At 50.1% G+C, this 19,767-nt stretch overlaps 1 protein-coding gene across 1 annotated transcript; it reads left to right on the forward strand.

Moving 5' to 3' along the window:
* The first annotated feature begins 7,623 nt into the window (after positions 1 to 7,623).
* Positions 7,624 to 17,890, forward strand: smarcad1a (SNF2 related chromatin remodeling ATPase with DExD box 1a). The gene is given in 24 exon segments (XM_084690773.1): positions 7,624 to 8,088; positions 8,652 to 8,784; positions 9,072 to 9,093; positions 9,095 to 9,211; positions 9,311 to 9,380; positions 9,652 to 9,746; positions 10,061 to 10,159; positions 10,277 to 10,355; positions 10,483 to 11,129; positions 11,879 to 12,075; positions 12,211 to 12,301; positions 12,724 to 12,823; positions 13,037 to 13,096; positions 13,198 to 13,273; positions 13,383 to 13,518; positions 13,816 to 13,947; positions 14,085 to 14,180; positions 14,305 to 14,422; positions 14,550 to 14,665; positions 14,999 to 15,187; positions 15,294 to 15,412; positions 15,839 to 16,021; positions 16,227 to 16,336; positions 16,816 to 17,890. Coding segments are annotated over 24 exon segments (3,159 nt in total). The 5' UTR covers positions 7,624 to 7,976; the 3' UTR covers positions 16,878 to 17,890.
* Positions 17,891 to 19,767: the final 1,877 nt, after the last annotated feature.

A 19,767-nucleotide genomic window follows, 5' to 3' on the forward strand; every position in this document is an offset into this window, starting at 1 on the left:
TGGCGTGTGAACAGTGTGTGTGTGTTTGTGTGTGTGTGTGAGGGGACAGTGACGGATGGAGACAGTGAGGAACAGGACCTCTGGCAGTTTAAACTAATCCAGCGGGCCCACAATAGACGCCCGCCACGGGGGTCCTTTCACAGGGGCGGAGCGATGCAGGGGGGCGGAAAATAACACTCTGACATGTTTCATTAACTTGCTGAGGCTCTGTCTGCCCCTGCCTGTCTGACTCTACTCCTGCCTTTCTGCCTCTTTCCCTCGACTCCTGCCTCTCTGCCTCTCTTTCTCTACCCCTGCCTCTCTGCCGCTCGAGGCCTGACAACCGAGGAGGGAGACGGGGTCGGATCGAATCTCAACCCTGGCCGTCCTCCAGGTCCCTGGATAGACGGCTTGTCCTCCACCTAGCTTGTTTCTCTTCATCAGAGACCCTAGCTAGTCTCTCTTCATCAGAGACCCTAGCTTGTCCCTCTTCATCAGAGACCCTAGCTCGTCTCTCTTCATCAGAGACCCTAGCTAGTCTCTCTTCATCAGAGACCCTAGCTTGTCTCTCTTCATCAGAGACCCTAGCTTGTCCCTCTTCATCAGAGACCAATGCAGAGGCCAGATCCACATCAACACAGAGCAGCACAAAGAGGAATACAAAGATTTCAAAACAAGAAAGAAATGACATCAGCTTGTTCATCAGATGAAAGATGAGGTGTTGGTGAAAAGCATAGAGAGTTTGATCGTATTAGGAGCCAGCACAATCACATCAGCCCACACCATGCTCCTTGCTGGAGATTTGATTCTGAGCAATAATCTGTCGGTTAGGAGTCCGAATCCAGCACACCTGTATGGAACTGTGAGTTCGGAGCGGCGCATAGGGGACGCTTGTATTGGATTAGGGGGCGGCGTGAGTGAAACAGGGGTGGGACGGAATACAGATCAGGGTTGGGGTGGGAATGGAGACAGACTCAACATCAATAAAAACACCGAGGCTGTTTTGTTGCGCGGGACTCCAACACAAATCCAGCCGGTTCACATCACATTTGTGATGTGTTAATATATATCCACCATGCGAGTGTTATTGCTTGGAACTGGTAGGTAGGAAACCAAATCATATAAGCTGTCGAAAAAAAACGATCAAACTGAAAGACACAAGATAAAACAAGTACCAGCAGGAAAAACAAGCTCATCAAACACAAAATAACTATTTGTACTGCTTTTAAACCCTAAATGCTTTATCTGCTTGTACTTGATTAAACACACAGTGATACCCTTGTGACCTTCATCTCTGTGCAGGTTCCAGAGCAGGGGCTCATGTTGACTCCTAGTCTGGGTTATAATAAGTCTCATCCTCCTGTTGCTCAGGCAAACCCCCACACCTCCCACCTATCTCCCTCACCTGTGACCCTCTCAGCCCCCTCACCCCCCTGACCCCCACGGTAAGGCCCCCTCTCTGATTTCCCCCCGACAAATTGCCTTATCAGACAGCGGCCGATTGGGTGAATAAAAACCTGACCTTTGCCGAAGGGGCTCGCGGGGGGTGGGGGGGGTGGTGACCATCTCTGATGCTCTGATTAGAAGGATCAGAGAAACCAGCCATGTGGCTAACAAGGACCATTAGGGGCTCTCTCCCTCTCCTTCTCTGTCTGTCTCTCTTTCTCTGTGTGTGTGTCTCTCTCTCTCTCTCTCTCTCTCTCTCTCTCTCTCTCTCTCTCTGTGTCTCTCTCTCTCTGTGTGTCTCTTTCTCTGTGTGTGTCTCTCTCTCTCTCTCTCTCTCTCTCTCTCTTTCTCTCTCTGTGTGTCTCTCTCTCTCTCTCTCTCTCTCTGGGAGGCCAGGGAGAGGGGGAGATGGGGGGGGGGAAGGGGGGAGCGTCACGGATGGAAAGGTGGAGGTGGAAGGACTGTGGGGGGCAGTAAGGAAATGGAGGGAGGGCTGGGGTGAGGATCAGGGGGCAGCCAGGCTGGAGCTGGGGGAGGGTGGGGGAGGATGGGTAGGTGGGGGAACGAGGAGGATGGAAGGAGTAAGAGAGAAGGAGAGGGGGGGAGTATGGAAGGGCAGAGTGGGGAGGACAGGGAGCTGTGAGGTTTTGGGGTGGGAGGGGGTGAGGGGGGTGCAGAGAGGAAGGGAGGGGGGAGAGGAAAGTGAGTAAAGCACAAGACTGGCTTTTAGATGGGCACTATTGTCCGGTGTTACAAGCGACGGCGCTCATTATGCAGGGAAACGTTTTTTTGTGGATTTTCTCCTTTGTCTGAGAGGAGAGTCAGGTAGGAAAAGAGAGAGGAGGGGGAGGATGAGGGAGGAGGAGGGGGGAGGAGGAGGAGGTGGAGAGAGGAGGAGGAGGTGGGTGGTTAAAGATAAGTGTCCCCACCTCTCGTCCTCATGCTTGGCTGGTTGGGGGGAGAGAGGGGGAGGGAGGGGTAAGGAGGGAGGGGTAAGGAGGGAAGGAGGGAGGGAGGGGTAAGGTGGGAGGGAGGGGTAAGGAGGGAGGGAGGGAATGGAACAAACCAGCAGTACAGTGGAGGCTTTGTGGTAACTTATCAGAGCTGACGGCCAAACACAGGGAAGAGTGAGAATCAGTGAATAGAGAGGGAGGGAGGGAGGTGGGGGACGTACCGAGCAGAGAGAGGCAGGTGAGGTGGAGGGGAGGTGGAGGGGAGGTGGAGGTGAGTGTGGAGGTGCAGGGCAAGTGGAGGGGAGTGTGGAGGTGCAGGGGAGGAGAGGGGAGGTGGAGGGGAGGTGGAGGGGAGTGTGGAGGACAAGCACGACTGAAACACCCCCTTAGATCACATTCCTAACCTGAGTGGCCCGCTGTCACCGGGGAAGAGGGGGCGGAGGAGAGGGGGAGGAGGAGACAGGGAGAAGGAGAAAGCAGGAGAAGGTCAAGAGAAGACATCTAATCTGGAGGGAGGGGAGAAAGGTGGGAAGGTGGAGAGAGAGAGGGGGAGAGAGGGGGGAGGGGGTGTTTGGTTACATGGGAGTCTCTCTTGTGTCTTCTGTCACAGAGGTGTAGTGAACAGGAGATGATCGGCTAGATGATCAGGCTCCACGACTTCCTTGTGATCTGGTCTACTGGCACGAGACAATCATCGAGGGATGGATGGATGGACGGATGGTTAGAACGACTGAGAACGGGAACAATACAAAGTATCAGATCACGTCTCCGTGGAGATCTGGGCAGTGTGGCTTCATGTCGTCATGGCGTCGTCACCGTTATGGAAACCCAGGCAAGTGGTGACTGTTAAACCAAGTTAGCTGGGATCTCCCATGATGACTGTGCAGCACACTCACTCCCCCACTCTTCTCCCCCCATCCCCTCCCCCTTCACCCCCCCCCCTCCTCCCTCTCACACACACACCCTCCTCCGTCACACACACACACACACACACACACACTCTCCCCCCACCCCACCCCACCCCACCCCCTCCCCCTGTGAGAGGCACATGCTGGGAGAGGTCATGTCAGACATTGGCCCCTGTAGCGCCTGCTCCCAACTCCCCCTCGCTGGGACCTGCCAGGCCAGACACAGGCCCCACCAGCCCCCCCTGGGGGCCCGGGGGCCCAGGGGCCCTCCCGTCCTCACACTCCCAGCTCCAGCAGCTCACCCCAGGGGCCTGGGGGCCTGGGAGGAGAATGGAGAGGGCGGGAAGGAGGGAGGCGCGAACGAGGGTCTCTTTCTCTCTCTGTCTGTCTGACAGGGAATCTACCCTCCTCCTTCACACACACACACATATACACACACACATACACACACACACACATACAAACACACACCCACTCACGCACAGACACATACAAGCACATACACACCCACACACATGTGTATATACATGCATACATGCACACTAATATACATAGCCACACACAAACATTTACAAACATGTGTGGAGGGGGCTGAAACTATATGGTGTCATCCTTGCCCAGTGAATTACATTTATTGTTGATGACATGTACATGTGGATGGAAGTACTGGAGACAAATAGGGAGGAGATTCATTTGAAGAGAAAATAAAGAGGAAAGAGAAAGAGAAAAGAGAGACAGATAGAGAGAGAGACAGGGAGAGACAGAGAGAGAGAGAGACAGGGAGAGACAGAGAGAGAGAGAGAGAGAGAGAGAGAGAGAGAGAGAGAGAGAGACAGGGAGAGACAGAGAGAGAGACAGAGAGAGAGAGAGAGAGAGAGAGAGAGAGAGAGAGAGAGAGAGACAGGGAGAGACAGAGAGAGAGAGAGAGAGAGAGAGAGAGAGAGAGAGAGACAGGGAGAGACAGAGAGAGAGACAGGGAGAGACAGAGACAGAGAGAGAGAGAGAGAGAGAGAGAGAGAGAGAGAGAGAGGGGGGGGGAGAGGGAGAGAGAGAGAGAGAGAGGGGGGGGGGGGGAGAGGGAGAGACCAGTAGGTGGTGTGACCGGTGGGAAACTGGTTGGTAGAGGAATGCTCAGATAACAAAGCGTTAGTTTGAGTGATGTTCTGTAAGGGATCCGTCATGTCATATGCCCCCACCTACCCCCTAACTACCTCCTTCCTACTCCACAACCCCTAACTACCCCACCTACCCCCTAACTACCCCCTTCCTACCCCACAACCCCTAACTACCCCACCTACCCCCTAACTACCCCCTTCCTACCCCACAACCCCTAACTACCCCACCTACCCCCTAACTACCCCCTTCCTACTCCACTACCCCTAACTACCCCACCTACCCCCTAACTACCCCCTTCATACCCCACAACCCCTAACTACCCCACCCATCCCCTCTGCCCCCTAAGACCCAATCAAAACGAAACTCACTTACAGTAAGATATTAGACATTACCATGAGACATGATTAAAGACACGACAATAACCTGAATGAGTAAGCCTAAGACTCCCATCCCAGACATCATCATCATCATCATCATGGCTTGCCTTGTCAGGAGCCAGAGCTGGGCTGATAGGGTCATTGATTACCACTCCGGCGGATATCTATCTATTCTCCCAGTCATGTGTGTGTGTATGTGTTGGAGAGTAGAATGGTGTGTGCGTCTCTGCATGTGTGTGTGTGTGTGTGTGTGAACGGGGGTGGGTAACATCCCAGACACGTTACCACGGAGATAAGGTGCTTCCTGCCGCCGTCGGGTCTCGGCCAAGTTGGGCGTCATGGCGACTGGATAGTGACAGACACGGTGACAAGGCCTCTGGCTGGGACACAGCCGGGTCAACCTTGAGACACACACACACACACACACACATGCGTGCACACACATACTCACAAACACACACATACAAACTTACAAACATGCATAAAGACACACATGCACTCACAGACAAACTTACACACATGCATAAAGACACACATGCACTCACAGACAGACACACGCATACATCACATACATACAGCTCTAAACCGCACACATTCACCTTCAGATCCGGGGGAACCGTCCCGTACCTTGACTGTTGACCATGAACACACCTGGAGCTGTCTGTCCAGCAGGGTGAGGGCTGCTCTCCTCCTGGACAGCAGACAGGAAGTCGTACCTGCTCAACACCACACCATCTCCCTTCTCACATCCACTGGTGCTGGGTGAGTTCTCTCCATTGTCCCACACAACAATGAGAGCAAAGGGGCATTCATCTCCTCGGGAGTGACAGACATGAATCCTGTTACTTAATGAAGACTCTGCCAAACATGTCAAACACGGGCACACACAGATGAAACACACGCACACACAGATAGATAAATCACACACACACACACACACACACACACACATGGATAAAACACACACACACACACACACACATGGATAAATCACACACACACACACACACACACACACACACATGGATAAAACACACACACACACACACACGGATAAATCACACACACACACACACACACACACACACACACACACACACACACACACACATGGATAAATCACACACACACACACACACACACACACACACATGGATAAATCACACACACACACACACACACACACACACACACACATGGATAAAACACACACACACTTGCTGATGGCGCAGCGGCGAGTTCAAGTTGTTGTGGCGGGCGGAGGAGTCGGCGGTGAAGACTTGACCAGGAGCCACTGTTAGGCACCCCGCTGTGAGGGGTCACGACCCCTATCAGACTGTGAGTCAGTGTGCCTATTGTGTCCCTGGCAGTAGTGTAAGTTATAGGGTCTCCATAGCAATAGGCAGGGAAGGCTAGGTGTGTGTGTCTCTTTGTGCATGTGTGTGTGTAAGTTTGTGTGTGCATGTGTTTGTGTATTGGCGTTGATGCATGCATGTGTGTGTGTATATGTGTGCGCTTATGCATTTATGTGTGTGTGTGTATGTGTGTTATAGGGTCTCCATAGCGATAAGCAGGGAGACTATGAGGCGTCAGATCGGTTGGAGCGCGAGCCAGGACTGTACGCTGGCTGTGACGGACTACCAGACTGCGTAAATGTATGCATGGTTACCAAACCGCAGTGACGATTCTTCACCCCGAGGAGGGTGTAAGGGGGTTCAAACTGGGTGTGAATACTTTAAACACTCTCCAGTGTAAATTGATTGTAACTGTTGCTTGACGAAATGTCCGAAGCATTATCTAAACACCCTGGGTGAAAAACATGACGCTGTTAAACCGCCGAGGTAGCGGTGGCTGGTGGTAGGTGTTAGAAGCGCTGCAGTTGGAGGCGAACGTACATTATTCAACGTTTTGTTGACACTGCCGACATGCTGAATGGGAGATTAACACGCTAATTGACTTGCTCCTTCCATTTAAATCAAGTCGTTGGTTAGAAATCGGTTTGCGTGTCGTTTTCATTTTATGCGACGGGGCCTTTATTGGCGCATTTTCATTTGTGTTCGAAAAAGCTGAATTTGATGTTATAATTACAAAAAGTGTCTATTAAAAGCTACTGCCAAAAAAAAACCTGTTTCATTCTGCAGCTTTCTACATATAGCCTACTTTCTAAATCTGCTTCGGCAGAATCTAGGACCAGAAGTGCATAGTTAATACAGTATTGCAGTGGTCAGTTAGGGTCTGCACCAGTTACCCAACTGCACAGTGCAATACACAATTAACAAAACACGAGCAGTCCATATTTAGAAATAACAGTCAATTGGACATGGTAAAATGCAGAGGCTGTAGCCAACAGGCTACAGAATATTTATATAAATAAGGCCTTAGGGCGAGTGAATCAATCATGCCTCAAGTAAGATTATTTGTATGTATTGCCCCCCTGTGGCCACTATTGGTATGGGCGTGGATTGGGAAAGCGGTAGTTTAATTATAGTGTCATCTAGCGGGTCCTTGTCATAAAAGCAATTTACATCCATAAAAGGCTCGTAAATTATGTTTATTGTTTAACCTTTACCGGCACAAAGTATTAGTATATTTCTCTTTGATGGGAAGGTAGCTATAGGAGAGGGCACCGTTTCAAACGTGCATAAAGAGTTAGTATTTTCTACTATAATCAATGGCAATCATCACCAATTAATTGATTAATTCCGTCGCACCATCTACAACTACAGTTACGCAACTTTAGTGCTCCAGTAGAGAAACGCCGGTCTTTTTTCAGTGTTTCCGTTTTCTATTGGTCTATCCGCTAATCCATCGTCCAATAGACAGCGATGTTAGGTACGACGTCACTTGTGCTAGAGAGTGTCAGTTCGCGGGAAAAATACCTGTGTAGTTTATCAAAATAGCGAGCATTAGCATCAGAATATTAGACAAAATTAATAAGAGTTTTGATTGTTGATCGGTTTTGACAGTATTCATTAAATTAGTTTGCGTTGACAATTCACCAAGAGTAGTATGAACCACAACATTTCCCCGTCTTCGTCCTAACACGGAACCCTGTCAGCTCCATCATCACAGCGGCCGGGCAGAAGAAGCTGGATAAATAGCAGATCTGCGACTACAACGCCAACGAGACAAAGAAAAAGGCTGACTGCAGCTGCAAGCAGCTAACTTGCTAGCCGAATCACCTCAGTCGCCTGAAAATGAGTTTCTTAAATTTGGACAGATTCCGTTTTGACAAGAAAGCTTTGACGCCGAACCAAGACAAGCACAATGGTTCCATAAGCCCGGAGTCAGAGAAAGAGAATAAACCAGGTAGCAAATGGGGGCTAGCTAGCTAACTAGCGACAGGTAACGTCGTTAGCAAGCCTATCTTGCTAGTCAGGGCCATCTGTCATTCCACTACAGTAACCAGGGGACTGTCGTTTCACAAACCTGGAAAAGTACCGTATCAAACCATCATTGAATGTTGTCCAATTTGCTTGCTAAAGATAGTGATGTAACGCTAACATTAGCTATGCTAACCCTATTGCCATTCCTTTAGCTTCCTCGCCATCAAAGAAGGCTGCTTGCTAGCCAACTGTACAGTACAAGAGCTAGTAGTAACCCCAGCATCAGGCGACAGTTGTTGGCTAGCTTGCTAACACAGCCCCGGCCTCTGTGACTAGTTGTTTAACCCGTTCTGAATAAGAATTTTGCCTCACACCCATGTACCTGCCTAAAGTTGGAGGTGTAAATAAGACCTGAGCCCTCCTTTCATGGAATGCAGTCGTGTTTTGCTAACCAGCAAGTTCACAAATATTTATCACGGCCGTGTTGGTTGTGCCATAGCGACGGTAGAAACGTTAACTGTAGAATCTCTCTCCCCCCCCCCCCAGTTGCTGCTCGCGTGTCAGTGGCGTCCAAGACCCAGTCCGTTAAATGTCGAGGAAAGGGAGTCATGTTCGTCGACGACTCCAACAGTGACACCGAGGATGAAGCGGACATTAATAAACCTATAAAACAGATTAAGTAAGTACAGTCAAGATGTGGTCACTCAGCAGACGTTTCTCTGTAGCTGCATTGTGTGGTAGTTACGGTAGTTAACCGGCAGCTCAAGTGATAGCGGGGCCTGTCACAGTTCTATGAAGTGAATTAAAAAATGCTAGCTAATTGGTGGTAACCCTTACAAGATTTTCCATACTTCTGTCAGGTTCACCACACGGTCTTGTTTTATTTTTTGTACTCTGTCTGTCTGTCTCTCTCTATGCACATATCAAAAACATACACACAACATGTATGTCTTTCTGTCCTGTCAGAGAGCCAGTGAAAACAGTAAAGAGGGAGAAAGGGGGAGAGGACTCCGGACGATGGTGGAGACGAGGAGGAAGAGGTGGAGGAGAGAGTTACCCGACTGCTAGACATGTTTCCTCAGATACCCAGAGGAGAGCTCCTGGAGGTCAGTGCCACAACTGGGCCACGTTCCAATCCAGAAACCCTCATCCGTAATGGGACGTGTCCATCTTCTTGTTTGTGACTTTGACCTTTGGCCCTGCAGGTTGTTCAGAGCACAAGCACTTTGGAGGGGGCTGTGGCATTGTGCCTCATGCAACATGGGGACAAGGAAGGTAGAATAAACCTTTAACGCTCATTCAAATTAAACTTTATTTGCTGTTTGTAACAAGAACACTTGCATTCTGAGGCCTGTTGAAGCAGGGACGTGTTGCAGTGTTTTTCATGGTAGTTAATGTAACTTTGGTGCAGTGTTGCTGTGTAACTAAATGGTAGTTGATTGTAACGTTACTGTCAAGTGTTGCCATGTTTCAATAAACGGTCAAATCAAAGTGTCTCTCAGGTTTGATTACTCGGCTAATATCTCCGCCTCCCTCCGTTTTTCAGATCCAGATGCCAACAGGAAGAGAAAGCAGGATGGGTCTTGTAGTTCTCAGGACAGTGATGTAGTCCAGCCCGCCAAGAAAAGAAGGTCGTCAGTGGTGAGCTCAACGTTTACCGTAATGCACAGACATTAATCGTCGTAGTGCGTTAGCCTGCCTGCACTACGTGATTTGTAAATACGGTTCCGGTTGTTGATTTCCCACCAAAACACTGTCAGAACTATGCACTTTTATTATCCTTGATCTTCTGCTGTGCTTTGTGTATGCACTGTTTCTGTGTTGCTTTGGATGAAAGCGTCAGCCGAAGGGATATCTCGACACGCTGTCTGTCACTGTGATCCCTCAGGCAAAACCAGAAGCAGTTAACTCAGTTTTTCTGTCTGTTATTGTGTCTGTTTCCTTGTGTGATCAAGGAGGAGGACTCGGAAGAGGAAGGGGAGGAGCCTAGCTTTGAGAAACAGGAAGCGATGGTCCGGAAGCTTCAGAGAAAATTTCAAGACCAGGATAAGGAGGTGTGTGTGTAACCAGGATAAAGTTCTTAGTAATGTTTGGATCTTTCCGGTTGTGCGAGACTAAGGTAGGTTGTAAACTGATTTTGTTCAAAACATTTTACCCACATTCCTTTGCAGGAGCTCAGGGCGGTTCTGCAAGAACACGGGTGGAACTATGACGACGCCCTGGAGGTTCTGCGTATGTTCTCCGATCAAGGTGAGGGAACATCTAAGCCTCCTATGCATTTGAAAAATAACCCATGTGCATTTATCATTACATTTAAGTGTTCTTTAACTTGAGCTAACGTTCAGTGTTGGGTTGATTTCTTCTTCCTGTCTCCCAGAGGAGTCCAGTTTCAGCTCCCCTGAAGTCAAGGAGAAGAAACCAGACAAAAGGCACGAGCCTCGAGACACCAGAGAGTCTAGAGACCGAGTCAGAGACCACAGAGAGTCCAACAGAAGGGACACCAGAGAGTCTAGAAACAGCAAAGATGGCAACCGGGAAACCAGAGAGTCTAGAAACAGCAAAGACTCCAGAAAGGAGAACCAAACCAGCGGCAACTCTCTTCTCTCAACGTGGCTGACGTCCGCACCCGTGTCCTCTGCACCCTCCAAGAAACCCTCCTCCTCCTCCTCAATCACCCAGAAACTGTCAAAGTTTGCCAGCGCCACAAGCGTGGCAAAGAAGGAGGCGGTGGAGAGGAAGAGGAAGGCCCGGGCGTCGGAAGAGCGAGCCGCCAGCTCGGACGATGAGGAGGAGGAGACACAGAGCAGTGAGTTTGAGGGCTCTGAGGACGAGCTGGAGACAGGCTCGGAGGAGGAAGAGGAGGAGGGGAGGGGGGGCCAGGGCGGCCAGTCGTCGGTGAAGAGCCAGATTCTGCGCTTCTTCCGGGAGGCTTCTGTGGACGAGCTGTCGCTCATCTCCGGCTGCTCCGTTAAAAAGGCCCAGAAGATCGTGGAGCTCAGACCCTACGACAGCTGGCAGAGCCTGGTAGGACGAAGCTGCTGATTGGTTGATTGGTTTGTCAATGGGTTAAATGGTTGTTTAAATGATAAATTGAATGTTTTGAATGGGGTTTTCTGATTTTAGGTAAAAATATATTTTCACTAGGTAGAGCCTCTAGACTTCTTACCAACTGTCTTCCTAGTACCATCCTCTGTTTACCTTGGAAAAGATTTTAACAACTTTAAAAAAAGGTGCAAGTAAAAACAGCTCAGTGATTGGCTGGCCCCCTCCTCATGCCTCACCTGTCCAAACACACACACACATTCTCCAGGGCGTCTCCAGGTGTCTGCAGTGTTAGATGTCTGGGGCGGGAGAGTGTGTCCTTTGTCTCTCTGTGTCTCCTGTCACGACTCTTTCTCCGCACGGTGGTTTGTCCTGAAGCCTCGGGGAAGCCTGCGGTCCTGTTTGTTCTGAGTGTTTGCTCTGCGAAGAGAGAGACTTGTGTTTGTTAGGCTCGTCATCTTCATCTTGTGTTTGTTAGGTTCTTCATCTTGTGTTTGTTATGCTCGTCTTCTTTCATCCTCCGCTGGGCTGGTTGTCATCAGTGGGAGCTGGTTCCAGTGTTTAACACTGTCGGTGTCCGGTGTGTCTCTGGTAGAACACACCTGCAGATGCTGGATGAATGTCTGGCTGGAGGAAGGGAGGAAGGGAGGGGGGTATATGGGTCCCAGGGCAACTGGGTTCAAACACTGTGAACTTCAGTAGTCAGATGTCTCTCTCCCTCTCTCCCTCAGTCAGAGGTGCTCCAGAGAGAACAAGGCCTGTCCCAGGACCTGCTGCAGGGGTGCAAGGTGGTTCTGAAGGAGAGGACCGTGGTGTTGGGCCTCATGTCCCGGTGTGAGAGCATCTCCAGCAGGATGGTGCGGGGGGTCACACAGGTCATGAACAAGGAGCCGGCCTCCCTCAAACAGCCTGCCATCCTCAACAGCCAGTGAGTCCACCGCACACACACACACACGTATACACACACACACACGTGAGAAACTACACATTAACACGTACATTTCATTTGAACTCAGTGTCTTCCGGTGACGATTAATGGTCCATTCTGATTGGTTGTTTTCAGGTTGCAGTTGAAGCCCTACCAGCTGATTGGTCTGAAGTGGCTCCTCCTCCTCCATCAACACAAGCTGAGCGGCATCTTGGCTGATGAAATGGTTCGTTAACATTTACATTAAATCAGCCTTCATCCATTGGACAAACGGTACAAGTAGAGAGCAGAGATCAGAAGGTGGAGGATCAGAAGGTTATAACAGTTCTAACAGTTGGGAGGTCAGATTCGAGGAACGGCCTGTGTTTAGCAGGCACAGTAACCCCAACCTCAGCCACCAAGCATGAAATGCCACGCTAGCTCCTACAGCTGTTCCTGCTTGCCCTTCCCTGTTGATCAAGGACGCAGGTGTGTGTGTGTGTGTTTGTGAAGGAATCAGCGAGAGAGATTTGTTATCTTAGCATCAATAGAAGGTATGATGTAATTTCATCACCAGCATACATTGATGAATTCCTGATACTTTGTGTTATGTTGCGGCCAGATCAACAGATGTTCATACCTCCCTCCCTCCCTCCCTCTTGTCTCCAGGGTCTGGGTAAGACTATCCAAGCCATCGCCTTCCTGGCCCAGCTCCACCAGGACGGCCTCCACGGTCCTCACCTCATCACCGTCCCCTCTTCCACCTTGGGTAAGCTTCCCTCTTCCACCCTGGGTAAGCTTCCCTCCTCCCCTCATCCACCTTGGGTAAGCTTCCCTCATCCACCCTGGGTAACCTCCTCCTCTCCTTCTCCACCCAGACACACCTCGACAGGTGTACAGCTGTGGAAGCTCTAAGATCGGCTCCTTTCAACACTTTCTCATGTGTCCTCTCCCCCCTGCCCCCCCCCCCCCCCGTCTCCAGATAACTGGGTTCGTGAGCTGAAGCTGTGGTGTCCCAGTCTGAAGGTGTTGGTTTACTATGGTGAGTACTCTGTCTCTGTCTCTGTTTCTCTCTCTGTCTCTCTGTCTATGTCTCTCTCTCTCTCAGGTAGCTAATGTGTGTGTGTGTGTGTGTGTGTGTAGGGTCCGTGGAGGACCGGAGGTACCTACGACACGACATTCTAAACGACCAGGTGGAGTTCAACGTCATCGTGTCAACGTGCGTTCACTCTCACACACTCGCTCACCTCCCAGCATCTCTGTTGTTATGGCACCCAGGTCGCCAAGCACCCCCAGCTACCTGATTCCCGTCTGTCCCGTCTCTATAGTTACAACCTCGCCATCGGCAACGACAGCGACCGCAGCCTGTTCCGGAAGCTGAAGCTGGAGTACGCTGTGTTCGACGAGGGCCACATGCTGAAGAACATGAACTCTCTCCGCTACCGCCACCTCATGGCCATCAATGTTAGTGCGCCCTCCTGTGGAGGAACAGGACACTACAGCCTCGCCTCACAGTGGGGTTATCAGTGTCTAACTCTGGCTCTCTTTGTCTTCTTTCTCTCCCCTCCCTCCCTCTCTCCCTCCCTCCCTCCCTCCCTCCCTCCCTCCCTCCCTCCCTCCCTCCCTCCCTCCCTCCCTCCCTCCCTCCCTCCCTCCCTCCCTCCCTCCCTCCCTCCCTCCCTCCCTCCCTCCCTCCCTCCCTCCCTCCCTCCCTCCCTCCCTCCCTCCCTCCCCTCCCCTCCCCTCCCCTCCCTCCTCCAGGCGGAGCATCGTCTTCTCCTGACAGGAACTCCTATGCAGAACAACCTTCAGGAGCTCATGTCTCTGCTTAACTTCATCATGCCCAACATGTTCTCCAGCTCCACCTCGCAGATTGCCAAGATGTTCTCCATGGTACGTAGAACCACACAGAGGCCTGGCTGAAGCTCCTCATGTTCCTCATGTTCTATGGTAGCTAAAACCGTAAGTGATAAACCCTGCGATGATCATGATGATGTTGTTGATAATGATGTTGTTGATGTTGTCTTCAGAAACCCTTCGAAGAGCAGAGCAGGTTCCAGAGAGACCGCATCACTCAGGCTAAACTCATCATGAAGCCCTTCATACTGCGACGCATCAAGAGCCAGGTGAGACCTGCTCACCTCAGGAGAGATCTGCTCACCTCAGGAGAGACCTGCTCACTCCAGGAGAACGTCTCTGCCTGACAAGGAGCAACTGGGATAAACTGTGTGTGTGTGTGTGTGTGTCCAGGTTCTGCAGCAGCTCCCAGCCAAGGTGGAGAAGGTGGAGTTCTGCTCCATGAGTGAGAAACAGCAGCAGCTCTACCAGGACCTGCTGACCAAACTGAAACGCTCCGTCACAGGAGAGAGTAACTATACAATGTTATTACTATCACCAAAGAGAGTATATGATGTATACAGACATCAAATCAATATTATTCCAGGCAAGATGGAAAGATAATCGACCTTACTGACATCCTCCCCCCCCCCCCCCAGAGCGGGAGCTGTGTAACGTGATGATGCAGTTGAGGAAGATGGCTAACCACCCCCTGCTGCACAGACAGTACTACACCTCAGAGAAGCTCCGCTGCATGAGCAAGCTCATGCTGAAGGTGGGGCCTCCTTCTCCTCTACTGCTCCTCCTGTTTCTGCTCTCTCCGGCTCCTCCTTCTCCTCTCCCTCCTCCTATTCCTGCTCCTTTTCCTGCTCTCTCCTGCTCCTCCTCTCCCTGCTCCTGCTGAGCGGTTAGGGAATCGGGCTAGTTATCAGAAGGTTGCCGGTTCGATTCCTGGCAGTGCCGCAATGACGTTGTTTTCTTGGGCAAGGCACTTTACCCTGCTTGCCTCGGGGGGAATGTTCCTGTACTTACTGTAAGTGCCTCTGGATAAGAGCGTCTGCTAAATGACTAAACGTAAAAGTCTTTCTTTTGTCCGTCCCTCCTCCAGGAGCCGAGCCACTTTGACGCGGATGCGTCCCTGATCCAGGAGGACATGGAGGTGATGTCTGACTTTGAGCTGCACCGTCTCTGTCAGCAGTACTCCACTCTCAGCTCCTACCAGCTGGACACAGACACCCTGCTGGACTCCGGAAAGTTCCGCCTGCTCACCCAGCTGCTGGCCTCCATCATGGAGAAGGTGAGGGGAGGGAGGGAACCCACTGCTGTGGGGTCTAGCTTTGCCACATTTAGACCTGCTATGTAAGTCATGATATTCAAGTGAAGCGTTTATGTGTGTGTTCCAGGGAGACAGGGTGGTGCTCTTCAGCCAGTTCACCATGATGCTGGACATTGTTGAGATCCTGCTGAAACACTTGAAGCATCGCTACGTCAGACTGGACGGGTCCACACCCATAGCTGAAAGGTAAGATGGGAGTCAGGTGGCTGAGCGGGTAGAGCATCGGGCTAGTAGGTTGCCAGTTCGATTCCCGGCCAGTGCACATGACGTTGTGTCCTTGGGCAAGGCGCTTCACCTCGGGGAGAATGTCCCTGTACTTACTGTAAGTCGCTCTGGATAAGAGCGTCTGCTAAATGACTAAATGTAAATGTAAGATGTAATGCTACTCTGTGCTATGCTACTCTATGCTATGCTACTCATAGCTATGCTACTCTATGCTACTTTATGCTATGCTATGCTACTCTGTGCTATGCTATGCAACTTTTTGCTATGCTACTCTGTGCCATGCTACTCTGTGCTATGCTACTTTGTGCTATGCTACTCTGTGCTATGCTATACGTCAGTCCACACTACATTACACCAATACGGCTCTCCCTCCCTCCCCTCCTCCAGAATCGTTCTGATCGATGATTACAACACTGACCCGGAGATCTTTGTGTTCCTGCTGTCGACGCGGGCGGGGGGGCTGGGCATCAACCTGACCTCTGCCAACGTGGTCATCCTGCACGACATCGACTGCAACCCCTACAACGACAAGCAGGCGGAGGACCGTTGCCACCGCGTGGGCCAGACCAAGTAGGTATCTGGAGGGGGGGTGGGCCAGACCAAGTAGGTATCTGGAGGGGGGGTGGGCCAGACCAAGTAGGTATCTGGAGTGGGGGTGGGCCAGACCAAGTAGGCAGTGCAAGGGTTAAGTGAGATGGAGAGTAAGGTTAGGGTTGGATGGGGTTATTGTGACAGTCCCTAACCACCCCCTCCCCCCCTCTCTCCCCGTGTCCAGGACGGTGAAGGTGATCAAGCTCATCAGTAAGGACAGCATTGAGGACTGCATGCTGACGCTGGGACAGAGGAAACTCAAACTGGAGCAGGACATGACTGCTGCGGAGGAGGGTGAGGACACACACACAGAGCCAAGCACACACACACACACAGAGCCATGCACACACACACACAGACACACACACACACACAGAGCCATGCGCACACACACACAGAGCCATGCGCACACACACACAGAGCCATGCGCACACACACACAGAGCCATGCGCACACACACACAGAGCCAAGCACACACACACACAGCCATGCGCACACACACACACACAGAGCCATGCGCACACACACACACACACACACACACACACACACACAGAGCCATGCGCACACACACACAGAGCCATGCACACACACACACAGAGCCATGCGCACACACACACACAGAGACAAGCGCACACACACACAGAGCCATGCACACACACACACACACAGAGCCAAGTACACACACACACACACAGAGCCATGCGCACACACACACACAGAGACAAGCGCACTCACTCCCTCCCTCACTCATGTCTCTGTTCTCTCCCCAGGAGATGAGGGCAGCATCCCAGAAGACCTGGCTTCTCTGCTGAAGGCTTCACTCGGTCTGTGACACTGCTGGAGTCTGTCTCCCCACACACACACTTATTACCTCCACACACACACATTAACCTTTCAGTCTCTCACACAAACACACACACACACACCTCAAGACCAGTCCTCACAGGTGGGGAGTTAGGCGAGGATCTCCAGGTCTTCATACATACTTGAACACAGTACTTATCCTCGGAACTGACTGTACGGATCTGAACCCAACTGCCTGTAAGGACCTACCTTTCAACAACCAGTGAGGAACTAATAGCATTTAAAATCAGTCTTTATCATAGTCATATTTTTGGAACGGGGGTGGGGGTCTTCAAAGGTGGACGAACGCTATCCAGCTCCCTTATGACCCGTCCTCGTGTGCTGGGGTGGAGCTTTGATGCCTTCACATGGCCACAGCGCCACCTAGTGGTGTGGAGGGGAACGTCAGCCAGCCTTAACCCCCGGCCGTGTCGGTCAAGCTGCACAAACCTACCAATCGGCTTGATCGAGGGGGGTGGGGGGGGGGGGTGCGACTTGACCAATGACTGAGTCCTTTTGGGGGAACTAAGCCGGGAACCACTGCAACCCACTCTCGGTCGTTCTTCGCTTCGATCCGCAAACCCGTCGGCGCAGCGACCGCGCAAAACCCCGCCCACAAACACGTCCGCCGACCAGTTGCCTTCGTCCTGAACGCGCCCGTGAAGATCTGAAGGGGACTGGTTGGGGCCAAGCGACATGGCTGCGCTTTTGCTTATTAACGTGTGGATTTGACCAATTCAGTTTCTTCTCAAGTTCTAGGTAGCAGAGGATTAGGTTGTGCTGGTGCTGATTGGGAGAACTGAGGTGCCCTTCTAATGACAGTTACATCCTGCAGGGGGCGGAAGAGTTCAGAGCAGTTTTTTGTTTGTGAATCGTGACTGATTGTGTTGTACTGTAAAACCGTGTTGTTTCCAAACAGTTACTTATTTGTTTGTATTTTTTGTATGTCCCTGTTGTAACATCGACAGGTTTGCCAATACTAATAATAAAATTTTCAGTATTTATGGGGAGTGATCTTTTTGTCAACAAAAGTAAAAAAAACAAACATGAAATTTACATTCTTTCTCGAGTACCCATGAAAATGACATTTGCATTTGTTGTGGAATTGGTTTATATAGTATAGGGACCCACAATAGGTCTTGAGACGTTTCAGTTGTCACTACCATCTTATAACCAAGATGCAACAGAAAGCTTCAACACCAATGCAGGTTCTACCCTACGAGGGGCCTGTTCTACCAGGGGCCTGTTCTACTAGGGCATGATGTACTATGAATCAGGTTCAACAGGATTCCTGTTGCTTAGCTGTCTGCACAAAGTCTAACAGCCGCTGTTTGTTTCTATATGACAAACACGCTCTACCAGAGACCATTTCTTTATGTGTACGTACTAAAAAGCAACACTTTTGCTGTTGCCAAATGCAGGAAGGACAGATGACAAAACATTTTCAACTGTGAAGTTGATATGCCATAGTGTCACTGCCTCATCATTAAGTAGTGTCACTGCCTCATCATTAAGTTGTGTCACTGCCTCATCATTAAGTATTGTCACTGCCTCATCATTAAGTAGTGTCACTGCCTCATCATTAAGTTGTGTCACTGCTTCATCATTAAGTAGTGTCACTGCCTCATCATTAAGTAGTGTCACTGCCTCATCATTAAGTAGTGTCACTGCCTCATCATTAAGTAGTGTCACTGCTTCATCATTAAGTAGTGTCACTGCCTCCTCAGTAAGTAGTGTTACTGCCTCATCATTAAGTAGTGTCACTGCCTCATCATTAAGTAGTGTCACTGCCTCATCAAGTCGTGTCACTGCCTCATCATTAAGTCGTGTCACTGCCTCATCATTAAGTAGTGTCACTGTTTCATCATTAAGTAGTGTCATTGCCTCATCATTAAGTAGTGTCACTGCTTCATCATTAAGTAGTGTCATTGCCTCATCATTAAGTAGTGACATTGCTTCATCATTAAGTAGTGTCACTGCCTCATCATTAAGTAGTGTCACTGCCCAGTGCCTCATCATTAAGTAGTGTCACTGCCTCATCAGTAAGTAGTGTCACTGCCCAGTGCCTCATCATTAAGTAGTGTCACTGCCTCATCATTAAAGCACAAGTAGATCGGACTATATTTATAATCGTGTATTCCATTAAATGAACGTGTTCCTTATATGCTTAAGGTGTGTAAGACTTTCAGCTGTGGTCTTGGGAGAAAATGTAGAAGACATATAAAACATGGTTCAAACACTTAAACGGGCTTACTTGCAAATTTTAAGTTCAGCGAGTACAAGACTTTTGGTGCTGTAATCAGTCTCTGTTGTAGGAGGACATTGGTTGGTTATATAAGTTATAAAGATACTCGTTAGGGAAAGACAAACTGTTTTGGGACTGTGAATACTCTTGCCCTCAGCCTCATGCACACCAAGGTTGCAGTATCTTAAGAACGAGGAAACAATTTTCCAAGATAATTGTTTGGTCATTAGGCTTGTCTGTAATATGTGTTGATCTGTTTTCTCGAGGAGGTTAGGTGTGGAGGATAAATTACCATGGCGATCATAGCCTGGTAAGAAGTGAACCACCGTTGTGACACTGAAAACCCACGGTTAAACCTGAAGTTACCTCGCTAACCTCAAAATAACCCCCAAACCTCGTTTGGAGCCCCCATAACTAAGAAGAGTGGATAGATGAAATGGAGCATTCAAATAAGAGTCACAAAATGTGTTTATTTCCAACCCTGTTTAACATTTTATCCTGCAAAGCGTCATCGGTTAAACAATGACATCTGAAAGTTTTTCTATTTTACACCTGAGCAGAGGATTGAATAAAAGTGTGTTTCTGCCACAATTAGGCAACTTCCTTAACTACTAACAAATATATGTAGACGAGG

Source organism: Hypomesus nipponensis, chromosome 24 (assembly GCF_054491055.1).
Source record: "Hypomesus nipponensis isolate SF chromosome 24, ASM5449105v1, whole genome shotgun sequence".
Taxonomy (NCBI): Eukaryota; Metazoa; Chordata; class Actinopteri; order Osmeriformes; family Osmeridae; genus Hypomesus; species Hypomesus nipponensis.